This window comes from Myripristis murdjan, chromosome 21 (genome assembly GCF_902150065.1).
Source record: "Myripristis murdjan chromosome 21, fMyrMur1.1, whole genome shotgun sequence".
Lineage (NCBI taxonomy): Eukaryota > Metazoa > Chordata > Actinopteri > Holocentriformes > Holocentridae > Myripristis > Myripristis murdjan.
The window spans coordinates 25,772,402-25,793,940 of record NC_044000.1 but is presented as its reverse complement, the minus strand read 5'-3'; the positions used below and the strand labels follow the sequence as shown (position 1 = coordinate 25,793,940).

At 46.1% G+C, this 21,539-nt stretch overlaps 1 protein-coding gene across 1 annotated transcript in view; it reads left to right on the top strand.

Moving 5' to 3' along the window:
- Positions 1-21,304, top strand: part of LOC115380245 (titin-like) — a 228,925-nt gene extending 207,621 nt beyond the window's left edge. Inside the window, 25 exon segments of the mRNA XM_030081336.1 lie at positions 304-594; positions 1,348-1,647; positions 1,860-2,001; positions 2,156-2,319; positions 2,922-3,224; positions 3,773-4,054; positions 4,192-4,785; positions 4,952-5,242; positions 5,390-5,689; positions 5,921-6,223; positions 6,372-6,674; positions 7,240-7,508; positions 7,808-8,123; positions 8,238-8,543; positions 8,804-9,103; positions 9,291-9,866; positions 10,004-10,309; positions 10,640-11,022; positions 12,786-12,996; positions 13,205-17,465; positions 17,622-18,037; positions 18,551-18,623; positions 18,714-19,081; positions 19,353-19,628; positions 19,953-21,304. Coding sequence (XP_029937196.1) covers positions 304-594; positions 1,348-1,647; positions 1,860-2,001; positions 2,156-2,319; positions 2,922-3,224; positions 3,773-4,054; positions 4,192-4,785; positions 4,952-5,242; positions 5,390-5,689; positions 5,921-6,223; positions 6,372-6,674; positions 7,240-7,508; positions 7,808-8,123; positions 8,238-8,543; positions 8,804-9,103; positions 9,291-9,866; positions 10,004-10,309; positions 10,640-11,022; positions 12,786-12,996; positions 13,205-17,465; positions 17,622-18,037; positions 18,551-18,623; positions 18,714-19,081; positions 19,353-19,628; positions 19,953-20,245 — 11,627 coding nt within the window. The 3' untranslated portion in view covers positions 20,246-21,304.
- Positions 21,305-21,539: the final 235 nt, after the last annotated feature.

Sequence of the window (21,539 nt, the reverse complement as noted above, 5' to 3'; positions counted from 1 at the left end):
TAAGTTAAGGGAAAGTAAAGTAAAGTGACTCTTGGTATAGTCCATAGAAAACTAGGTTTCATATACTAATATATTTTTTCTTGTAAAAGAGTCATGCTTTTTTTTTTGTTTTATTGAAAATAAAACATTTATATAATAATAATTACATTATATAATAATTATTTATTTATTGTAAATTTGCCAGACCAACATATCTAAAAACACATATGGATATAAAAAGATAGCTTCCTCACAAGAAACATTTACATCTGATAGACCCATGCAGATCCAAAGTCTTAACTTTGTCTTTTCATTTTGTCACAGCTCCTCCCAAAGCCGAGCTGGACAGCAAACTGGTTGGTGAGACTGTCACCATCACCGCTGGGTCAGACCTGGTCCTGGATGGCGCTGTCGGAGGAAAACCAGAACCCAAAGTGTTCTGGTCCAAGGGAGACAAGGTTCTGGAGCTGGGAGAGAAGTACTCCCTGACCTACACTGCCACCAGAGCCATGGCCATCATCAAGAACTGTGACAGATACGACACTGGCAGATACATCTTGACCGTCAAGAACGCCAGTGGAATCAAGACCGCCGCTGTCAATGTTAAAGTACTGGGTAAGCACACCAGAGAGTGAACCCGAGTCAAGGTTGCTCAGTTCTACTTGTAATATTGCATCAGTAGATATTCCACAGTGCATCAGCTGACTGGCAGCAATCAGCCAGGTCAAAGATTTCAGATGTTTTTGTGTCCTGGACCTCCAGATTGACACTCATTAAATTGTGGACCTCTGTATCAAGTGATTTTGTCCTCGGAGTACTTGATAGTATCTTATGAATTATATCATAATGACATTGAACGACTCCTCATTTTGCTGAGGACTCATTGGAAGACCCCACTCTGAAATCAGTTAGGGCACTTTTCCACTACATATTATCAGCTCTAACTGCCACGGCTTTACTCGCTTTTGGTACCAGTTACATATCAGGATTTTGTTTCAAAGCCCAATCAGGCACTAGTTTTTCCTCCCTTCTCTACCAGCGCACCACACACAAGTGTTTTATTATAAAAATCAATAAGAATAGTGTCAGTAAAACTAAGAGATGCCCAAAAATAAATAAATAAAGCGAGTAGAGTCAGGGTGAGCCAAGTACTGTGTGATGGAATAGCCAACTAAAACATGTAGCAATGTGATTCTCCTCAGCTGATAGCCAACACATGCAGTTACAAGTCTGTTGATTAGCACTTGAGACGCTTCCCAGGTGTGCTGAGACAAATCTGCTGCCAGTTAGTTGACATGTTTTCCTAACAATGAAGAATGAAGTGTTATTAGATATTCAGTGACACCTCTGACTCCTTCTGTTTCCCAGACACCCCCGGGGCTCCAGCTGATAAGATCGTGATCAGCAGAGTGACGGAGGAGAAGTGCACCGTCTCCTGGAAGATCCCCCTGGAGGACGGAGGCGACACTGTAACCCATTATATCGTGGAACGCCGCGAGACCAGCCGCCTTAATTGGGTTATTGTGGAGGCTGAGTGCAAGACGCTGTCATGCGTCAGCAGCCGATTGATCAAGAACAACGAGTACCTCTTCAGGGTCAGAGGAGTCAACAAGTATGGACCTGGAGTTCCTCTGGAGTCAGAGCCCGTCATCGCCAGGAATGCCTACAGTGAGTTGCAGTGTTTGACTTTTAATCATCGTTTAAACTATAGCAAATATAACAAAGCAAATAAAACCAATCTGCTAATCTTCTGCACTGGTTTTTGAGATTTAATATTCCGTATTTTGTAAAGCTGTCTCACAAGCCAAAATGTGAAGTAAAAAGTTATGTTTTCAGACAACACGCGTTAAAAATCCGTCCTGTTACTTCCTCTCTCTCAGCCATCCCATCCCAGCCAGGAACCCCAGAGGCCACAGCTGTCGGTAAAGAGCACGTCATCATCGAGTGGCTGAAGCCTGAGAGTGACGGAGGCAGCGAGATCCAAAACTACCTGGTGGATAAACGAGAAAAGAGCAGCACCAGGTGGGATGACTGAAAGACTTAATGAATGAATAAATTAAAGAATGAACTGATGATGATTAGTGGCACTATCTTACCCTCCTTCTGACTCTGTTGCTCTCATGCTTATGTTCTCTTTGCTCTCCCCCCGGCTACCTTCCTCCTTATCGTTCTCCAGGTGGACTCGGGTGAATAAGACCTACACCATATATGACACCCGCCTGAAGATCACCGGCCTGTTGGAGGGCAGCGACTACCAGTTCAGAGTGACAGCTGTCAACCGCGCAGGGTGCAGCCAGCCGAGTGACGCCACGCCTTACATACTCTGCAAGGACCCCACATGTAAGAAATTTAACTCGTACACACACTTCACAAAACATACACTGGTGTAAGATCGTCTTTTTCTGCTGATTTTATGTTTTCCTCCTTTGGTTTTGCGGTACAGTAATTAACCTCTTGGTCCCAATGTCAGATCCAACTTGTCTAAACCACAGAATTTTATTTAAAATATGTCATCAAAAATATGTCATCAAACAAAAAAAAAAAAAGGTGACAGTGTCACGGGGGGGAGGGGGGCTCCCTCCTATAACGGGAGTTGCTAGTTGGCTAGCTAGCTGGAAGACTAGGCCCTTACGTAGCAAGCATATGCTTAGAGCTAAATGGCTAACGTTAGTTAGCAAGACAAGCAGACCATGCTGGAATTAACATTAGAACTAGCTAATGTTAGCTGGCTAATTAGTTCGCTATCTTGCTAATGGAAATTCCAGCATATGGCCCGCTTGTCTTGCTAACTAACGTTAGCCATTTTGCTCAAAGCATAACGTTATGCAACCCGGGCAACAGTCCTAACCACTACACCGTGCCACCCACAAATGGCTGTAACACAGGTAAATGATATAGGTGTAGACACTTATGACACCATATCCTATCTCTGTCTCTCCCAGACACCCCGGCTCCTCCCTCAGTGCCTCGCATCACCGATACGACTAAGCACAGCATCAGCATGACCTGGACCAGGCCCATGTACGACGGCGGCTCAGATGTTTCCGGTTATGTGGTCGAGATCCTGGAGGAAGGCTCTGAGCAGTGGTACCGCGCCACAACCAAGGCCCTCAAGACCAACGAATATGTGGCCGCTGGCCTGGCAGCCAATAAGAAGTACAGGTTCAGAGTCGCTGCTGTGAACAGCAATGGCACCGGCGAGTTCAGTGAACCCAGCGTGGAGACTGAGCCGATGGAGAGAGTCGGTAAGAACTCAGGATGCTTATATCCAGGATGGTCTTACAAAACAACAAAAAGGACAACAAAAAATATATGACAACACGTTAGAGAGCTAGACTGCTTTTCCAGTCACTCATGAGGATATTCATGATTATCACAATTTACATTTATCATGATAATGGAAATTCACCATGATCAGCTTTTCGTAAGTGTTTTTTATTACAATCCATGATAAAACCCTTTATCGTCCTATCCCAACTACTACTGAGTTTCAAATGATTTTCACATTTTAGGATTAGGGCAGTGTTACCTCAGATTAGAGTTCAGGGGTTTAGGGTTGAGGAGATGACTAAAGTGAAGATGAAATTTGCATTGTAAAGATGCAGCAAATAGGCCACTGAAACTTTGTGGAAGAGCTCTGTTTTGTCATATGATAGTTTAATATTAACCTATCAAACTTACATCTCAGCTTACTGAAATCCAAACACATTACAGTGCACCACAAAACAAATAATTCGATAATTTGACTTTTGGCATCTGACAACACACTGTCTTCCTGTCCCTGCCAAAACAGACATGCCAGACCTGGAGCTTGCTGACGACCTGAAGAAGACAGTGTGTTTGCGTGCCGGAGGTACCCTCAGGCTGTTTGTCACCGTTACTGGCCGTCCAACACCAGTGGTGTCCTGGAGGAAGACCGGTGTGGAACTGCAGAGCCGCGGCTTCATCGAGACCACCGACAGCTACACCTCTCTTGTGGTGGAGAAGATTGACCGTTACGACTCTGGAAAGTATACTGTCGAGGCAGAAAATCCATCTGGCAAGAAGACGGCCACCATACTGGTTAAAGTCTATGGTAAGTCGTACAGTGATACGAACTGCACAGAATAATTTATTTTCCTTGAAATTAGTGATAGTAGTAATGAAATAAAATAATCACCACTTCTCCAGACAGAAATGTAATCTATTCCCCTTCTTGTTCCTTTCCTTCAGATACTCCTGGACCCCCAGGTTCTGTCAAGGTGAAAGACTACACCAAGGAGTCCGTTGTCATCACCTGGGACGTCCCAAGCATTGATGGAGGTGCTCATGTCAGCAATTACATTGTGGAGAAGCGTGAAGCCAGCATGAAGTCTTACAAGACCGTCACCACCGAGTGCAGGAAGACGCTGTTCAGAATCACCGGCTTGGAGGAAGGAGTCCACTATTTCTTCAGAGTCTTGCCAGAGAACATCTATGGTATTGGTGAGCCCTGTGAGACCAGTGAGGCTGTGCTGGTGTGTGAAGTACCATCGGTGCCTCTGAACCTCCAGGTTGTCGACGTCACCAAGTCAACAGTCATCCTGTGCTGGGAGAAGCCGCTCCATGACGGTGGCAGCAGGCTGACAGGCTACGTAATTGAGGCCTGCAAGGCGGGATCGGACAGATGGAGTGCCGTGGCAACTGTCAAGTCCTCGGTGTTGCAGCACACTGTCCAGTCTCTGACAGAGAATGACCAGTACTTGTTCAGGGTCAGAGCCACCAACAGCAGGGGAGCCAGTGAGCCCATGGACATGGTCACTCCTGTTACCATCCAGGATATCAAAGGTACATTAGGTCATATTTTGTCTTATTTGATGTTTTTGAGATGGTGCATGCATATTTTTGTGGGGGCTTTGAAATGCTGTAATCACAGGCAGCAATATCATTAATAATTTCACAAAATACTTACTTGATCTGACATCTCCACAATGCCTCTATTCCCCTTTTCTAGTGATGCCCAAGATCGACATGACCAGCATCCCTCAGAAGATTGTCCACGTGAACCGTGGCAAGCCCATCGACCTCAACATCCCCATCAAGGGCCGTCCTCAGCCCGTCTGCTCCTGGTTCTTTGGAGGTGTCAAGATGAAAGACAGCCTGGACCGAATCAAGATCGACAGCAACGGCAAATACACCCACCTTGTTGTTCGCGAGACCACCATCAACGACACTGGAGACTACACACTGGAGGTGAAGAGCGCCATCGGCATGGCCACTGAGGTCATCAAGGTCATCATCCTTGGTAAGGACAGCCTATTGATGTTATGCACAAATATTATGTCCATATTTTTACACATTTAATACTTGTATTTTCAAGAGATTTTTTAGTTTTTGAGAATGAGATTCATAATTATACATTGTAACTAACAATCTCCACGTGTCTGTCCAGACAAACCTGGTCCTCCAGTGGGTCCAGTGAGGATTGATGAGGTTGATGGCGTGTCGGTCACAATCAGCTGGGAGCCTCCAGAGAAGGATGGCGGCGCTAATGTCAGCGGCTACGTGGTGGAACAGCGTGATGCCCACCGACCAGGCTGGAGCACTATCTCTGAGTCTGTGACCAGGCCCTGCTTCAAGTTCACCAGGCTCACAGAGGGAACCGAGTACGTGTTCCGTGTCGCTGCCATGAACCGCTTCGGGGTTGGTGGCTTCCTGCAGTCTGAGGTGGTGGAGTGCAAAAGCCCCAAGAGTAAGTTCTCATCTGTGTTGTGGATTCATCACATTAGTTATTGGTGGTAGTAATATTAGTAGTAGTGGTATCTGTTGTTTTTGCTGGCTGGTTTTAACAATATTTTTCATGTAATTGCAAAGAAAACTTGTTGCAGTTTGCCTGATTTAATGTTTTTCTTCCTTCCATCCTCCTTTTCACTCTGCTGTTCCCTCCATCTTTCTCTCTTTCCATCACTTGTTCTCTCTGCAGCTGTCCCTGGACCTCCTAGCAGGCCAGAGGTGCTTGATGTCACCCATGAGGGCATGACCCTGACCTGGCACCCACCGGAGGACAATGGCGGCTCCACCATCGCCGGCTACATCATTGAGCGGAAGGAGGCCCGTTCAGACAGGTGGCTCAGAATCAACAAGAACCCTGTTACCATGACCAGATACCGGTCCTCTGGGCTGATCGAGGGCCTGGAGTATGAATACAGAATCACTGCCATCAACTCCAGAGGTGCTGGCAAACCCAGCGAGAACTCAGCTATCACTGTGGCAATGGATCCCATTGGTATGTGCTGCCAGAGATAATCTGAACAAAAGTGTCTGTTAAATATCTGAGTTATAAATTTGATTGTAAAGGCCTGGTTGAGCTTCTTCCTTTGGAAAAGGGATTTCTCTTTCTTACTTGATATCCTGTGTTATCTTGTCTGAAACAGAGCCTCCAGGTGTTCCTATCCAACCCAGAGTCATTGACACCACCAGGACATCAGTGTCTCTGGCCTGGCTACCGCCCGAAGAAGAGGGAGGCTCAGTGGTCACAGGCTACCTCATCGAGATGCAGAAGGTGGACCAAGTGGAATGGACCAAGTGCAACACCACTCCTACCAAGATCTGCGAGTATACGCTCACCCACATGCCCCAGGGAGCCGAGTACAAGTTCCGGGTCATGGCATGCAATGCCGGAGGACCCGGAGAACCTGCTGAGATTCCTGGGGTGGTTAAAGTCCAAGAGATGCTTGGTAAGACCAACCATTACCCTTCCATCGTTTATACACAGTCATTCAGATTGTGAATAGCTTCTTGATTTCTGAAAATGCATGTTTTAAGTCTGAGAATTATTAACATCTGAGAACTTAAGATCATGACTTAATGGGTCTATAAATCCACAAATGTATTTATATATTTCTTTATCTAAAAAGGACAGTGCAATTGACACGATTATGTCCAAAAAAAAAAAAAAAAAAAAAAGTACAATGTATTGCATGTAGTTTGTAGCTTTTTCTAATTTCCAACTTTAGCCCCTAGTTGGGCTTTTAAACACACACCAACTTCTAACCATCATACAATACTATAAAACTACATACATTTTTAAATGGCCTAAACGAATATCAGCATTTGACTTGTAGATCAAAGTTCTTAATATCTTTGATTATTTTATGTGGTAGATTATTCCATGTTAGCACCTTTTATATAAAATGCCTTCCGCACAAACACATTTAACCTCATGAATTTAACCTCATAAATGTCAGGTTTTGTGCTAAAACCATGTGTCATGATAACATCTATAACAAATATCCTCTTCAGATTATCCCGACTACGTGCTTGATCGCAAATACGAGGAGGGCTACGTGGTGCGGCAAGGAGGAGTCGTCTGTCTGTCTGTGCCCATCAAGGGTAAACCTGTTCCCACATGTAAGTGGACCAAGGACGGCCGCGACATATCTCACCGTGCCATGATCGCCACGCACGATGACATCACCGAGCTAATCATCAAGGAGGCCCACAAAGATGACACTGGCACATACGACCTGGTGCTGGAGAACAAATGTGGCAAGAAGGCCGTTTACATCAAGGTCAGTGGTAAAATAAGGTGGACCACCTAACCATCAGAGTTCTAAAATAAAAATGAATATAAAATAAATAAAAAAGTAGATTAAAATCAGGGTATATGTATGTATGTATGAAAACAAGCTTGACAAGAAAGCGTGTGTAAAGATGACTCCATTAGTCATCAATTATTTAGCAAATGGGCAATCGTATTTTAAACAGTTATATAAAAACAAATAGTTACCAGGCCATATTCACAAACATGTATAGTTTAACATATATGATTCAACATTAACTTTCTGTATATTAATCCTGTGACATGCAGGTGAAGGTTATTGGTCGTCCAGATGTCCCAGAAGGTCCTCTGGAGTTTGACGACATCCAAGCCCGGTCAGTCAGAGTCAGCTGGAGGCCACCCTCAGATGACGGAGGTGCCGACATCCTGGGATACATCGTGGAGAGACGGGAGGTCCCCAAGGCTGCCTGGTACACGGTGGATGCCAGGGTTACCGAAACCTCTCTGGTGGTGAAGGGCCTGAAGGAGAACGTGGAGTACCATTTCAGGGTCTTTGCTGAGAACCAGTTTGGTGTCAGCAGATCCCTAAAGTCTGATGAGTCGATCACACCAAAGACACCGCTGTGTAAGTTTCTGGTCATATCGCACTTGGATTCTAGATTATCACAAAGACACATTGTTCAAATGTCAGTAATTCCTGTAAATATTAACCATCTAGTTAACATGTATCCATCCCCAGGCCCACCAGAGCCTCCCAGCAACCCACCAGAGATCATGGATGTGACCAAGACCACGGTGTCTCTGTCCTGGGCACGACCCAGAGACGACGGAGGCTCCAGGGTTACAGGCTACTATGTGGAGAGGAGGGAGGTGTCCACGGAGAAGTGGGTCCGCCACAACAAAACCCACATCACCACCACCATGTACAATGTCTCTGGCCTCATCCCCAATGCAGAGTACATCTTCAGAGTCGTGGCCCAGAATGACATCGGGCAGAGTGAGCCTGGTCCTGCATCAGAACCTGTGGTCTGCAAAGATCCATTTGGTGAGTGGGATATTATATGATGTTTTTCTGTTTGAAAAATATATCTGAATAATAGACACTTTGAACATTAAATTAGAGTAAATTGAAGACAAGATGAAAAATCACATTTATACAGTTGTATGGAACCAGTTTGTGTTCTGGTTGCCCAAAAAACCTTCCCCATTTGCATTGTCTGAGCTAAGACAGGCCACATTATGTTTCCCACAGTATGTTTCTTCAGAAATTTCATCGCTTATCTTCCCATATCTGTCTCTTCTCAGACAAACCCAGCCAACCTGGAGAGATCGACATCATCTCTGTCACCAAAGACTGCATCACCATCCACTGGCTCAGGCCTGAGTTTGATGGTGGCAAGGAGATCCTGGGCTACTGGATAGAATTCAGACAAGCTGGAGAGAGCTCCTGGAAGAAGTGCAACAAGGAGCGCTCCAAGGACCGCCAATTCACCATGGGCGGCCTGATGGAGGCCACCGAGTACGAGTTTAGAGTGTTTGCTGAGAACGAGACTGGACTCAGTCGGCCTCGCAGGACTCCAATGGGCATCAAGACCAAACTGAGCGGTGAGTGGACACAGAATTCAGCTGGTTTAATATTCGTTTTTGTCCTTATACATAGTTGTATTGTAGTGTACATTATAGTGAACACTGAGCATTAATATGTTAGCATTAAGCTATAGGAAATCTCATAACATATCAATGTACTGACAAATGTGTTATCATGAAGTAAACCTTGCTGATGTTTCTACAGTTGGCGAGGCTCCAGCACTGAAGGAAGAGATCCAGGACGTGACCACCAAGCTTGGCGAGTCTGGCACTCTAATCTGTGGCATCATCGGCAGACCTCTGCCTGAGATCAGATGGTACCGCTACGGCAAGGAGCTGATCCAGAGCCGCAAATACAAGATGAGCTCTGATGGCCGCAACCACTCCCTCAGCATTCTGACCGATGAGCAGGAAGACGAGGGCCTGTACACCTGCAGGGCCGTCAATGAGGCTGGAGAGATCGAGACCAGCGGTAAACTGCGTCTTCAGGCCGCACCTCAATTCCACCCTGGCTTCCCTCTGAAGGAGAAGTACTACGCTGGTTCTGGAACTAGTCTCAGGCTCCATGTTGTCTACATTGGACGACCCATCCCCCAGATCATGTGGTTCTATGGCAAGAAGCCTCTGAATGCATCGGAGAACGTGATCATTGAGAACACAGAGAGCTACACTCACCTGGTGGTGAGGAATGTACAGAGAAAGACCAACGCCGGTCGGTACAAGGTGCAGCTGAGCAATGTCTTTGGCACCGTCGACACTGTCCTGCGTGTTGAAATCCAAGGTAACTTATTGATGCCTGATACTGGGAAAGTATATGTTTAGTCATATTTAGCATAATCATTATTATTAGTGGTAGAAGAAGTAGTATCATAGGAGACTGGTTGGTCATGTTTCTTCACTCACTTTGTGTTCATCCAGATAAGCCATGCATCCCAGAGGGCCCCATTGTTGTTGATGCGCTACTGAAGAACTCCATCATCATTAGCTGGAAGGCTCCCAAGGATGATGGAGGCTCCATGATCACCAACTACATTGTGGAGAAGCGTGAAGCCAAGGAGGGAGAGCAATGGCACCTGGTGTCCTCTTCTGTCTCTGGCACCACCTGCCGTGTCCCCAACCTAATAGAGAGCGCTGGCTACTACTTCAGAGTCTCCGCTCAGAACCAATATGGTGTCAGTGAGACTCTGGAGATTCCCTCCGTTGTCATCATCAAGAGTCCATATGGTGAGTGGTGGGCTGACTGTCATTGCATTAATGCTGGCAGAATTTAGCTGAGTATTGGCATGGCATGCAGTGTAAAAAATGTATTTTTTGTTTAAAATTGCAAGAATCCTTAATACTTGATTATCCCCACTACTCCCTAGTAGTTATTCCCAAATAATTACATATTATTCCCATGTATTTTAATTTTTCCCAGAGTAAAAAAAAAAACTAAAATAATTTGATGTGTTTCCAAATCAATTCTGTTTCCTCATGGAGAAACAAGACTAACTTTAATAAAATCCCAGACATGGCAGGCATACCAATAACATTATTGTTGTGTTTGTTTTTCAGAAAAACCTGGCATCCCCCAGCAGCCCTTCATCACCAGCTTCACCAAAGACTCCTGTGTTGTACACTGGAAGCCTCCAAGCACCGACGGCGGAGCTAAAGTCACCAACTATTACATGGAGAAACGTGAGAAGAAGCAGAACAAATGGATGTCAGTGACTACTAAGAAGATCACAGAGACCAACTACGAGGTCACGGGTCTGATTGAAGGCTTTGAGTATGAGTTCCGTGTGAAGTGTGAGAACATCGGTGGTGAGAGTGACTGGAGCGAGATCTCTGCACCGGTCATCCCCAAGTCAGACCAGTCTCCTCGTCCTCCTTCATTCAGAGAGGAGATCAGGGACATGAATGTCAAATACCACGCCAATGCAACCTTCGTCACCAAGGTGTTTTATCTACTCCATGTTTCATTTTTCATTAGCTTTCAGCTGTTTGCCTACATCAAGCCTTCATATATATATATATGTATATATATATATATATATATATATATATATGTATATATGTACACTACTCACAAAAAGTTTGGGATATTTGGCTTTCGGGTGAAATTTATGGAAAATGTAAAAAGTTCATGCTACAGTGATATTATATCACGAAAGTAGGGCATTTAAGTAGAAGCATACACTGGTGATTTCCTCATCTCAAACAATTTATTGAAACAAAAGCCAACAACAGTGGTGGGTATACCGCAACAAAAAATGTCAATGTCTCAAAAACTTGTCATGTGCCCTTGAACATCAATTACAGCTTGACAACGACGTCTCATGCTGTTCACAAGTCGAGATATTGTCTGCTGAGGCATGGCATCCCACTCTTCTTGAAGGGCGGCCCTCAGGTCATTGAGGTTCTGGGGTACAGAGCTCCGAGCCTCTACACGGCGACTCAGCTGATCCCATAGGTTTTCTATGGGATTCAGGTCTGGAGAAAGTGCAGGCCACTCCATTTGAGGTACCCCAGTCTCCAGCAGCCGTTCCCTAATGATGCAACCTCGATGAGCTGGAGCATTGTCGTCCATGAAGATGAAATTAGGCCTGTGTTGTTCATGCAGGGGTACAATGACTGGATTAATGATGTTATTCAGGTAGTATGGGCTTGTCACTGTACCATTCACAAAGTGTAGGGCAGTTCAGCACCACCAAAGGCTCGTCTGGTGACAACAGTGGCTGATGCATAGTGCTCTCCTTGATGTCTCCAACATCGTTGGCGGCCATCATTTCTGCTCAACATGAATCGGCTTTCATCAGAGAACAGCACTGAGGCCCACTGGTCCCTCGTCCAGCATAAATACTCCCTGGCCCATGCAAGACGATGAAACCTGTGCCTGGTGGTGTGGTCAGGTACCCTTGCAGGTCGTCTAGCACTCAGACCATGCTGATTTAAACGGTTTCGAATGGTCTGACATGACACTTGGGTGCCTCTCACCTCCCTTAAACGTGCCTGGAGTTGAGTGGCATTCATCATCTGGTTCCGCAGGGCACTGTTCACAATGAAGCAGTCATCAGTGTGGGATGGACGTCCACTTCTATGCCTTTCTGTGACTCTTCCAGTCTCTCTGTATCTCTGTTGCAACCTGCTGATGACACTCTGTGACACTCTAAGCTCAGTGGCCACTTCCGTCTGAGAACATCCTGTTTGAAGCCTCGCAATGGCGAGGTGCTGCTGATCAACTGTTAGGTGTCGTCTTGGTCTCATGATGTCAAAATGTGAACAGCATGATGAGGAGGACTGTTTAAATACCAATTCTAATTGAACCAGGAAATTTATTGGTCGATTCATGGATCAAACACCTGATGTGAATTTTGCCGTTAAGCTCCTTGTTAGAGAACAACAACTTGTGCAAAAAGTACTGAAACATTGAACAGTTGGACATGTGCATTCAAAAGTTTACAGAAGGTCACATTAAGTTCACCTGTAAAGGTTATAATGCATTTTAGGTTCATCCTGAAATTTCACCCGAAAGCCGAATATCCCTAACTTTTTATGAGTAGTGTATGTACTATGTATATAAGTATGTATGTATGTGTGTGTGTGTGTGTGTGTGTGTGTGTGTGTGTACGTAAACGCACATACACACACAATCTGTACATGTAAACAGGCATTATATGCCAGTGAAGTGTACTTACATGATGATTATTCTCATGTCAAGGTGGTGGGACATCCCAAGCCTGTAGTGAAATGGTACCGTGGTGGAAAGGAGATCCTGGCAGATGGAACCAAGATCAAAGCCCAAGAGTTCAAGGGCGGCTACTACCAGCTGGTCATCACTGCTGCTGACGAGACCGATGCCTCTGTCTACCAAGTCAGAGCCACCAACTCTGAAGGATCCATTTCCACAACAGCCAACTTGGAGGTGGAAGGTAAACCCTGCTATGATTTAGTATTGCAATAATGTCTTTCATTATACTGGAATCCATCGAATAATATCTGCAGTAGACACAACCGTGACTTGTTATTTTTTCAGCACTAAAATAAAACACTGCATCTGCAAACATCGCTTTTTAAAAATGATATAGATATGTTAAATAATACTAAACTAAGGGTATATTCTGTCTATTCTGTTTCCAGTTCCAGCAAAGATCCATCTGCCCATGGAACTCCAGGGAATGGGAGCAGTCCATGCTGTCTGTGGTCAAATCATCACCATTAAGATTCCAATCACTGGCAAGCCTGAACCAGCTGTCACCTGGCAGAAGGGCCAGGAGATTCTCTCCAATTCTGCTTATCACCAAGTCATCACCACTAGGTCCTTCACCTCCCTGGTCTTCCAGAAGGGAGTGCAGAGAAAAGATACTGGTTACTACAGCATCACAGCTAAGAACAGGTTTGGAATGGACAAGCAAACCATTGAGGTGGATGTGGCTGATGTGCCTGAGGCCCCCAGCGGAATCAAGGTCAGCGACATTTCCCGGGACTCCATCACTCTGACCTGGGAGCCCCCTGCCAGTGATGGTGGAAGTCCCATCATTACCTACATCGTGGAGAAGTGTCCCACTACTGCTGACAGGTGGATCCGTGCTGGCCAGACCACTGAATGCAGCTTTACTATCATCAATGTGTTTGGAAAGACCAAGTACCAGTTCCGTGTCATTGCTGAGAACCAGTTTGGACTGAGTGCTCCTTCCAAGCCAACTGAGCCCATCACCACCAAGGAGGATAAGTCCGTGATTAGGAACTATGATGAAGAAGTGGATGAAACCAGAGAGATCACAAAGGAGGAGGCTCTCTTCTACAAGGTGAAGGAACTTTCTTCTAAATATGTCATCTCTGAGGAGCTTGCACGCTGCCAGTTTGGAGTGGTCCACCGGTGTGTGGAGATTGCCACTAAGAAGACCTTCATGGCCAAATTCATCAAGGTCAAAGGCACTGACCGTGAGCTGGTTCTTAGGGAAATTGAGGCCCTCAACTTGGCCAGACACAGGAACATCATCTACCTCCACGAATACTTTGAGAGCATGGAAGAAATCATTCTTATCTTTGAGTTTATATCTGGAGTTGATATCTTTGAGCGTCTTGGCACTGCTAACTTTGAGCTCACAGAGCAGGAGATTGTCCGCTACCTGAGACAAGTCTGCTCTGCACTCAAGTTCTTGCACAGCCACAACATCGGACACTTTGACATCCGCCCTGACAACATTGTCTACACCACCAGGAGAAGCACAGAGCTGAAGATCATTGAAATGGGACAGGCTAGGGTGCTGGTGCCTGGGGAAAACATCAGAGTGATGTTCTCAGCTCCAGAGTACTGTGCCCCTGAGGTCCACCATCATGATTTGGTAACCACAGCCACTGATATGTGGTCTGTTGGTGTGATGGCCTATGTCCTGCTCAGTGGCATCAATCCCTTCGCTGCAGAGTCCACTACAAAGATGATTGAGAACATCTCCAACTGTGAATATGTCTTTGACAGTGAGGCATTCAGGGACACCAGCCTCGAAGCTATGGACTTTGTGGACAGGCTTCTGGTAAAAGACAAGAAACTCCGTATGACAGCCTATGAAGCTCTGGAGCACCCATGGCTGAAGATGAAACTTGAGCATGTCAGCACCAAGATCATTAAGACACTGAGACACAGAAGATACTACCAGGCTCTAGTAAAGAAGACTGAGACTGTTGTCTCAGCAGCTCGCGTGGCCTATGGTGGCGCCTTCAAGAACCAGAGAGGATTGGCTGTGGGTAAGGTGAAGATTGGAACGGAGTACCGTGGAATGCGCGCTGGTCCCATCATGCATGGCTCAGCTGAGGAAGGTGGACATGTCAGATTCACCTGCAGTATCGCCACCTATGACAAGAGCACGCAGGTGTCATGGTACTTCGGTAATCGTCAGCTACACCCAAGCCCCAAATATGAGATTTCCTACAGTAATGGCTTTGCTAGCATCTATGTGAAGGACATTGAAGAGAGTGATGATGGTGTATACCGATGCAAGGTGGTGAGTGATGATGGAGAGGACAGTGCCTATGCAGAGCTCTTTGTGGAGACAGTGAGGAGTATCAGAGAGCACTTTGTTGCCCGCTCTATCAAGAAACTGAGGAAGAAAGTTGACAAGACCAAATTGTTGAAGAGGCCTCCAGAGTTCACTCTGCCTCTCTACAATCGCACTGCTTACATTGGCGAGGATGTGCGCTTTGGTGTCACTATCACTGTGCACCCTGAGCCTCACGTAGCATGGCTGAAGAACGGACAGAGAATCAGACCAGGAGACAACGACAGCAAATACACCTTCATTAGTGATAAGGGTCTGTACCAGCTGATAATCCACAATTTGGATATGGACGATGATGCTGAATACACTGTCATGGCCCACAACAAGTTTGGAGAAGACAGCTGTAAGGCCCGTCTCACTGTGACCCCTCATCCTGTGGTGGAGGACACCATGAGACCTATGTTCAAGCGCCTACTAGCTAACATTGAGTGTGTAGAGGGACAGAGTGTGCATTTTGACATCAGGGTGTCAGGAATCCCCATTCCAACTCTGAAATGGGAAAAGGATGGCAAGCCACTGCAATTTGGTCCCAAGGTCACAGTTGTGCAACAGGATATTGACTACCATGTCCTGCACATCAGAGAGACTCTGCTTGACGACTCCGGTGTATACAAAGTCACTGCAACAAACTCTGCTGGCTCTTCAAGCTGCCAGGCTACACTGAAAGTGGATCGCCTTACCTACACCAGGAGAGAGTATAAGAGTGAGGAGGAGAGATCTAGATACGTTCAGAAACAGATTGACAAGACTAACAAGATGGCCCAGCGCATTGCTGCCACAGAGGAGATGGTCCCTCTCAACCCCACTGCCCAGGAGGCTCTTAAATTTGCTGCAGAGGTCTACAAGCCTGCAGTGAGCACGAAGAATGTTGAGGGTGAGTTTGACATCACAGAAGAGAAGTCAGAGACCAAGAAGTTGGAGGAGGAGAGGAGAATCTTCATGCCATATGAGATCCCCGAGCCCGTGGCTCATGACCCCAGAGCTCTGGATGAGGACAAAACCATCAAACAGTTTGTGCCTCTTTCTGAAATGAAGTGGTACAGGAAGCTGAGAGACCAGTATGAGATTCCAGAAAGGATGGAAAGGATTGTGCAGAAGAGACAGAGACGCATCCGTCTGTCTAGGTGGGAGCAGTTCTATGTTATGCCCCTCCCCAGAATCACTGACCAGTACAGGCCAAGATGGCGCATTCCAAAACTCACTCTGGATGACCTGGAGACAGTCAGACCTGCCCGCCGTTCACCCTCCCCTGAATCAGAGATCTCATTCAGATCCAGGAGAAGATCACTTGGAGATCTCAGCGAGGAGGAGCTGATGATGCCTGTGGATGACTACCTGTCTATGAAGAAAACAGAGGAGGAGAAAATGATGTTGGAGGATGAGCTTGAGCTTGGCTTTTCAGCCTCTCCTGTTGGCAGCCCTGTCCGTTTTGAGCGACGTGCCATGGAACAGGAAGAGAGGAGGCAGGTTGTCAGGCAGGAGGTCGTTGAGGCTGTTGAGACCAAGAAGAAACGTACTCTCTCTCAGTTTATGAGGAGAAGAAGGTCTCTGTCTCCCACATACATAGAGCTGATGCGTCCTGTCTCTGAGCTGATCAGACCGGCACGTGCCCGTCCTCCTGTGGAGGTTGAAGAAGAGGCTGTGGAGAGGAGGTCCCCCACACCAGAGAGAACTCGTCCCCGCTCTCCTAGCCCCATCAGATCTGTTGAGAGGTCTTCCCGCTCTTCCTCAAGGTTTGAGAGGTCTGCCCGCTTTGACATCATGTCCCGCTATGAGGCCAGGAAGGCTGCTCTGAAATCAGAGAGGAAATACCAGGTTGTTAGCCAGACACCATTCAGCCTTGATCATGCTCCCCGTGTCACTGTAAGGATGCGCTCTCACCGTGTGCCAACTGGCCAAGACACTAAATTTACCCTGAATGTCCAGGCCAAGCCTGAGGCTGAGATCAACTGGTTCCACAATGGAGCTCCAATCTCTGAGAGCAGTGAGAAGTATATCTTCACTAACATGAGTGGTGTTTTGTCCATCACCATCCTGAACTGCCAGGCAGAGGACAGTGGCACATACCGTTGTGTCTGCTCCAACTCCAAGGGAGAAGCCTCTGACTATGGCACTCTGGATGTGTCTGGTGGGGAGTTCACCACATATTCATCTCGCCGCAAGGATGAGGATGTTCCTAAACCATATGTTCCTGAAATGACCCGAGTAGACCACTACCACATCACCCACTTTAAGGCAGGCTATGCCTCCCAGACCCACTTTGAAGTGGAGGAGAGCAAGACCAAGTTAACTGAATCACGAGAGGTTGTTACACGTGATAGATATGCAGCCTCTGCAGAGAGATATTCCTCTGCGGAGAGATATTCCTCTGCCGAGAGATACTCCTCTGCTGAGAGGTATGAATCATCCATCAGGCACGCCTCCACTGACTACCTGTCATCTGCTTCCTACTCTTCCACTTCCTCAGACAAGTTCTCTCTGACTGAGAAACACACCACATCTGAGGCTAAACTGAAGTCCTCTGCTGCTGCTGAGGAGGTTTCTGTCCATAAGACAAAGCCTACTCTCCCAGCCAGAATCCTCACCAAACCCCATTCTGTGACAGTAGCAGAGGGAGAGTCAGCCCACTTCTCCTGTGATATCGACGGGGAGCCAGCACCCAGTGTGACATGGATGCATGAGAGCAGAACGCTTGTGTCCTCTCACCGCATTTCAATCACAACCACTCAGTACAAATCCAGCCTGGAGATCTCCTCTGTCACAGCTTCAGATGAAGGCAACTACTTGCTGGTGGTGGAAAACTCACACGGTCGACAGGAGGCTCACTTCACCCTGACCATCCGCAGACCAGCTGCCAAAGAGGAGGTGAAGGCTCTCAAGTCTCCTGAGCCATCTGTGAAATCACCTGCTCCTAGTGTAAAGTCACCTGAGCCTTCGATCACATCACCTGCTCCCTCTGTGACTTCTCCTGTCCCCAGTATTAAGTCCCCTGAGCCCTCCATCAAATCACCAGCTCCAAGTGTTAAGTCCCCTGAACCAAGTGTAACATCTCCTGCTCAGAGTGTGAAGTCACCCACTCCAAGTGTGAAGTCACCTACTCCAAGTGTGAAGTCACCCACACCAAGTGTGAAGTCTCCTGAACCAGAGGGAATCAAATCTCCAAGAAGCATCAAGTCTCCTGAGCCATCTGTGACCTCTCCAGCACCTGGTGTAAAATCTCCAACTCCATCTGTCAAGTCCCCTGTACCTGAGGGAATCAAGTCTCCAAAGAGCATCAAGTCCCCTGAACCTGTCACTTCTCCTTCCGGAGTCAAGTCACCACCACCGATCAAGTCTCCAGAGAGAGTCAAGTCACCTGAACCTGAAGGAATTAAATCACCACGGGGTATCAAATCACCAGAACCTGCAGGAATCAAAACACCAAAAGGAGTGAAGTCTCCAGAGCCTGCTGGAATCAAATCACCCAAAGGCATCAAGTCGCCAGAACCATCTGGAATCAAGTCACCAAGGGCCTTGAAGTCCCCTGAACCTGAGGGCATCAAGTCACCCCCTAGAATGAAATCCCCTCCACCCATCATGTCTCCCAAAAGGGTTGTGTCTCCACCCACTGTCAAATCTCCAATCCCCAAACCTCCCAAGGTCCTAAGCCAGCTGACTGCAGAGGCCTGCAAGGACACGGTGAAGATGTCCTGTATGTGTGAGAGCAGTGTGAGGGAGGTGGTGTGGTACGTCAGCGGGAGGAGGCTCTCCCAGAGCAGCCGCTTTGAGATGCACTACTCCGAGGGCTCCTGCACCCTCCTGATCCATGACCTTTCAGACAGCGACCAGGGAGAGTACACCTGCGAGATGACAGGAGAGGGAGGAGTCTCCAAATCTTCCTTCTCTTTTACTGGACAGGTGTTCCAGTCTATCCGTACAAGTATCAAGGCCTACCGCGAACAGCAACTGGCAATTAAAGGTAAGAGCCTGCCTAAGTAAAGCCTAAGACTGAGATTGCAATTAATGCTTAAAATGGTTTTGGCACAAAGAATTTTGACAAATTACTGCGTTTTATCATTTATCTTACTGTATTTCTTCAAGGGTACACATTTTATGTTGTTTTTGTTTTTACTTTCCCCTTTTACCATCCCTTTTCCAATAAAAGTTGGATAACATTCATTCAAGAACTGTCTAAAAATAATATTTTAAAGATCCCAAGAGGTAACATCTCCATTGTTTTTCCTCCTCAGGATCTATGGCGATGAGCCACAAGGAGTCATCGTCAATGATGAAGAAAGAAATCCACATGATGGAGGAGACGTCCTCCTCCTTCTCCTCCACCCAGCAGGCCATGATGTCATCCATGATGGAGTCCAGCTCCTTCAGCAGCATGGCAGCAGAGATGAAGTTTGAGACAATGTCCATGTCCAGCATGTCCTCCATGACATCTGAGGCCTACGCCATGAGCTCCAGCAGTCTCACAGAGATGGCCTCTCATATGGAGGGATCCTCATTCAGAGCTATCGGTAAGACGGACAAAATACTGATTATTGTAATGCTGTATACTTAGAATGAGGACTTTATCCGAGAGACCAGCATTTGTAGACAATAACAGTATATGTAGTGATGTCCAAAAGTGTGAGTCCACGACTAAAAATATTTTTCATTATTTTTTAAATATTAATCCATTTTTTACTCTTATTATATATTCAAGAATACATTCTTTATAACAGATACAAATAGATCCTTGTGAAGTAATATGAAACTGAAATATGTCTGCACAGGTTATCTCAGATTCTTGTCAGATTTCTGTATGCACTGATAAATGTTCTATCATGTTACATTTCCAGGTTCTGCTCCCAGAATCGAGGCCCTGCCAGAGGATATTAGTATTGAGCCCGGCAAAGTACTGACAGTGGCCTGTGCCTTTTCCGGTGACGCTAAACACATTGAGTGGTCACGTGGCGGCAGAGCCATCGAGGTGACGGCTGGTGGCCGCTTCCACATCGAGACCACAGAGGACCTCACCACCCTCATCATCACCGGCGTGAAGGAGGCAGATGCTGGAACCTACACCCTCAAACTGTCCAACGAGCTGGGATCTGATACAGCAATCGTTCACATTAGCATTCGATCCATGTAAAAAAAAAAAAAGAAAAGAAAAAAACAGCTCTTCTAATCTCTATATTCCCCTTTTCCCTTCTTCCATGCCTTTTTATTTATTAATTGAGCAAGATAATCTTACTTGATAAAGACCTGGATTTCTGTTCTTGTAAATATGAACTATTTTTATACCAAACTTGACATTAATTTATGCCAAACTAGACTAAAGTCTAAAGTTGTTATAAAATGTGCCATATTGGATAATTATGACTTAGGATTTTTGATCCATTTTTCTGTGACATGTACATAATGTATATAGCCGAATTTAACGGTTATGGGAAATGTATGAATTGTTATTTATGGCAATATTAACTGAAACAAAATGAAACTGAAGGTTTAAAAGGAGAAAGTTTCACATGAAACGAATACCCTTTAAACTTAGAAACTAAACACTGTGCCTCAACGATAAGTTGAAGTCTTAAGATTGCCTCAACAGGTAGAGAGGCTCCCTGTTGAAGTTTACTAAATCAGAGAGACAATATGATGCACTGCATGTGAGTAAAAGCAGTGCTACCACAGTACTCCTATGAATTGTAACATGAGCGTAAGACCCTGAGTGCTGCTTGCATTTACCCTCATGTAAGCAGTACGACTGGGCCTTGTGCTCTGACTGACTATGTCATACCACCATTTTAATGACATGCTCACAGTGCGAGCGGCCTGCACTCCCTGAGCAGAAGTTTTTTTGTTTTGTGCTCTGCTTCTGGCAAATGACCGCTGGTTTTGGCTCTCAGACATACCATCACCTGGCCATTAACATTAGAGTCCGCCCTGTGCTTGTTTGCAGAGGCAGAGCCGTCTCTTGGAGGTCTGTAGTGTGTTTGTGTGTTAGCTTTAGAGACTCACCTGTCAGTCTGCAGGGCGCCGCCAAGCAGATGTACCCCAGCCACGTCAACCTGCTGTGTTCAAGAAGGAGAAAGAGGCGTGTTAGAGCGGTTTAGCCCTGCACTTTGGTTTGATTGAAATTAGAAATGTAGCGTTAACTATTTTTGCAGCCTCCCTGAGTTTAATGCATTATTGATTTAATAAAGCATGATTATCAGCACTACCAATGTCAGTGTTGTCGTTACTTGTGTCCAGTTTTTTTTTCTTGCTTGCATCACATGAGTCAGCAATAAGCTGAATAAGCTGACTTAGCACTGTTCTTATTTTGATTGACAGTTTCAGGTTGGGCTCGGCACATCCACTTTTCATATGAGTAACTGAAGGCTTTATATCTCAAAGGCTGCATTCACTCGCCTTTCGCAAGCATTTAAACTAAACATTATTGTGCT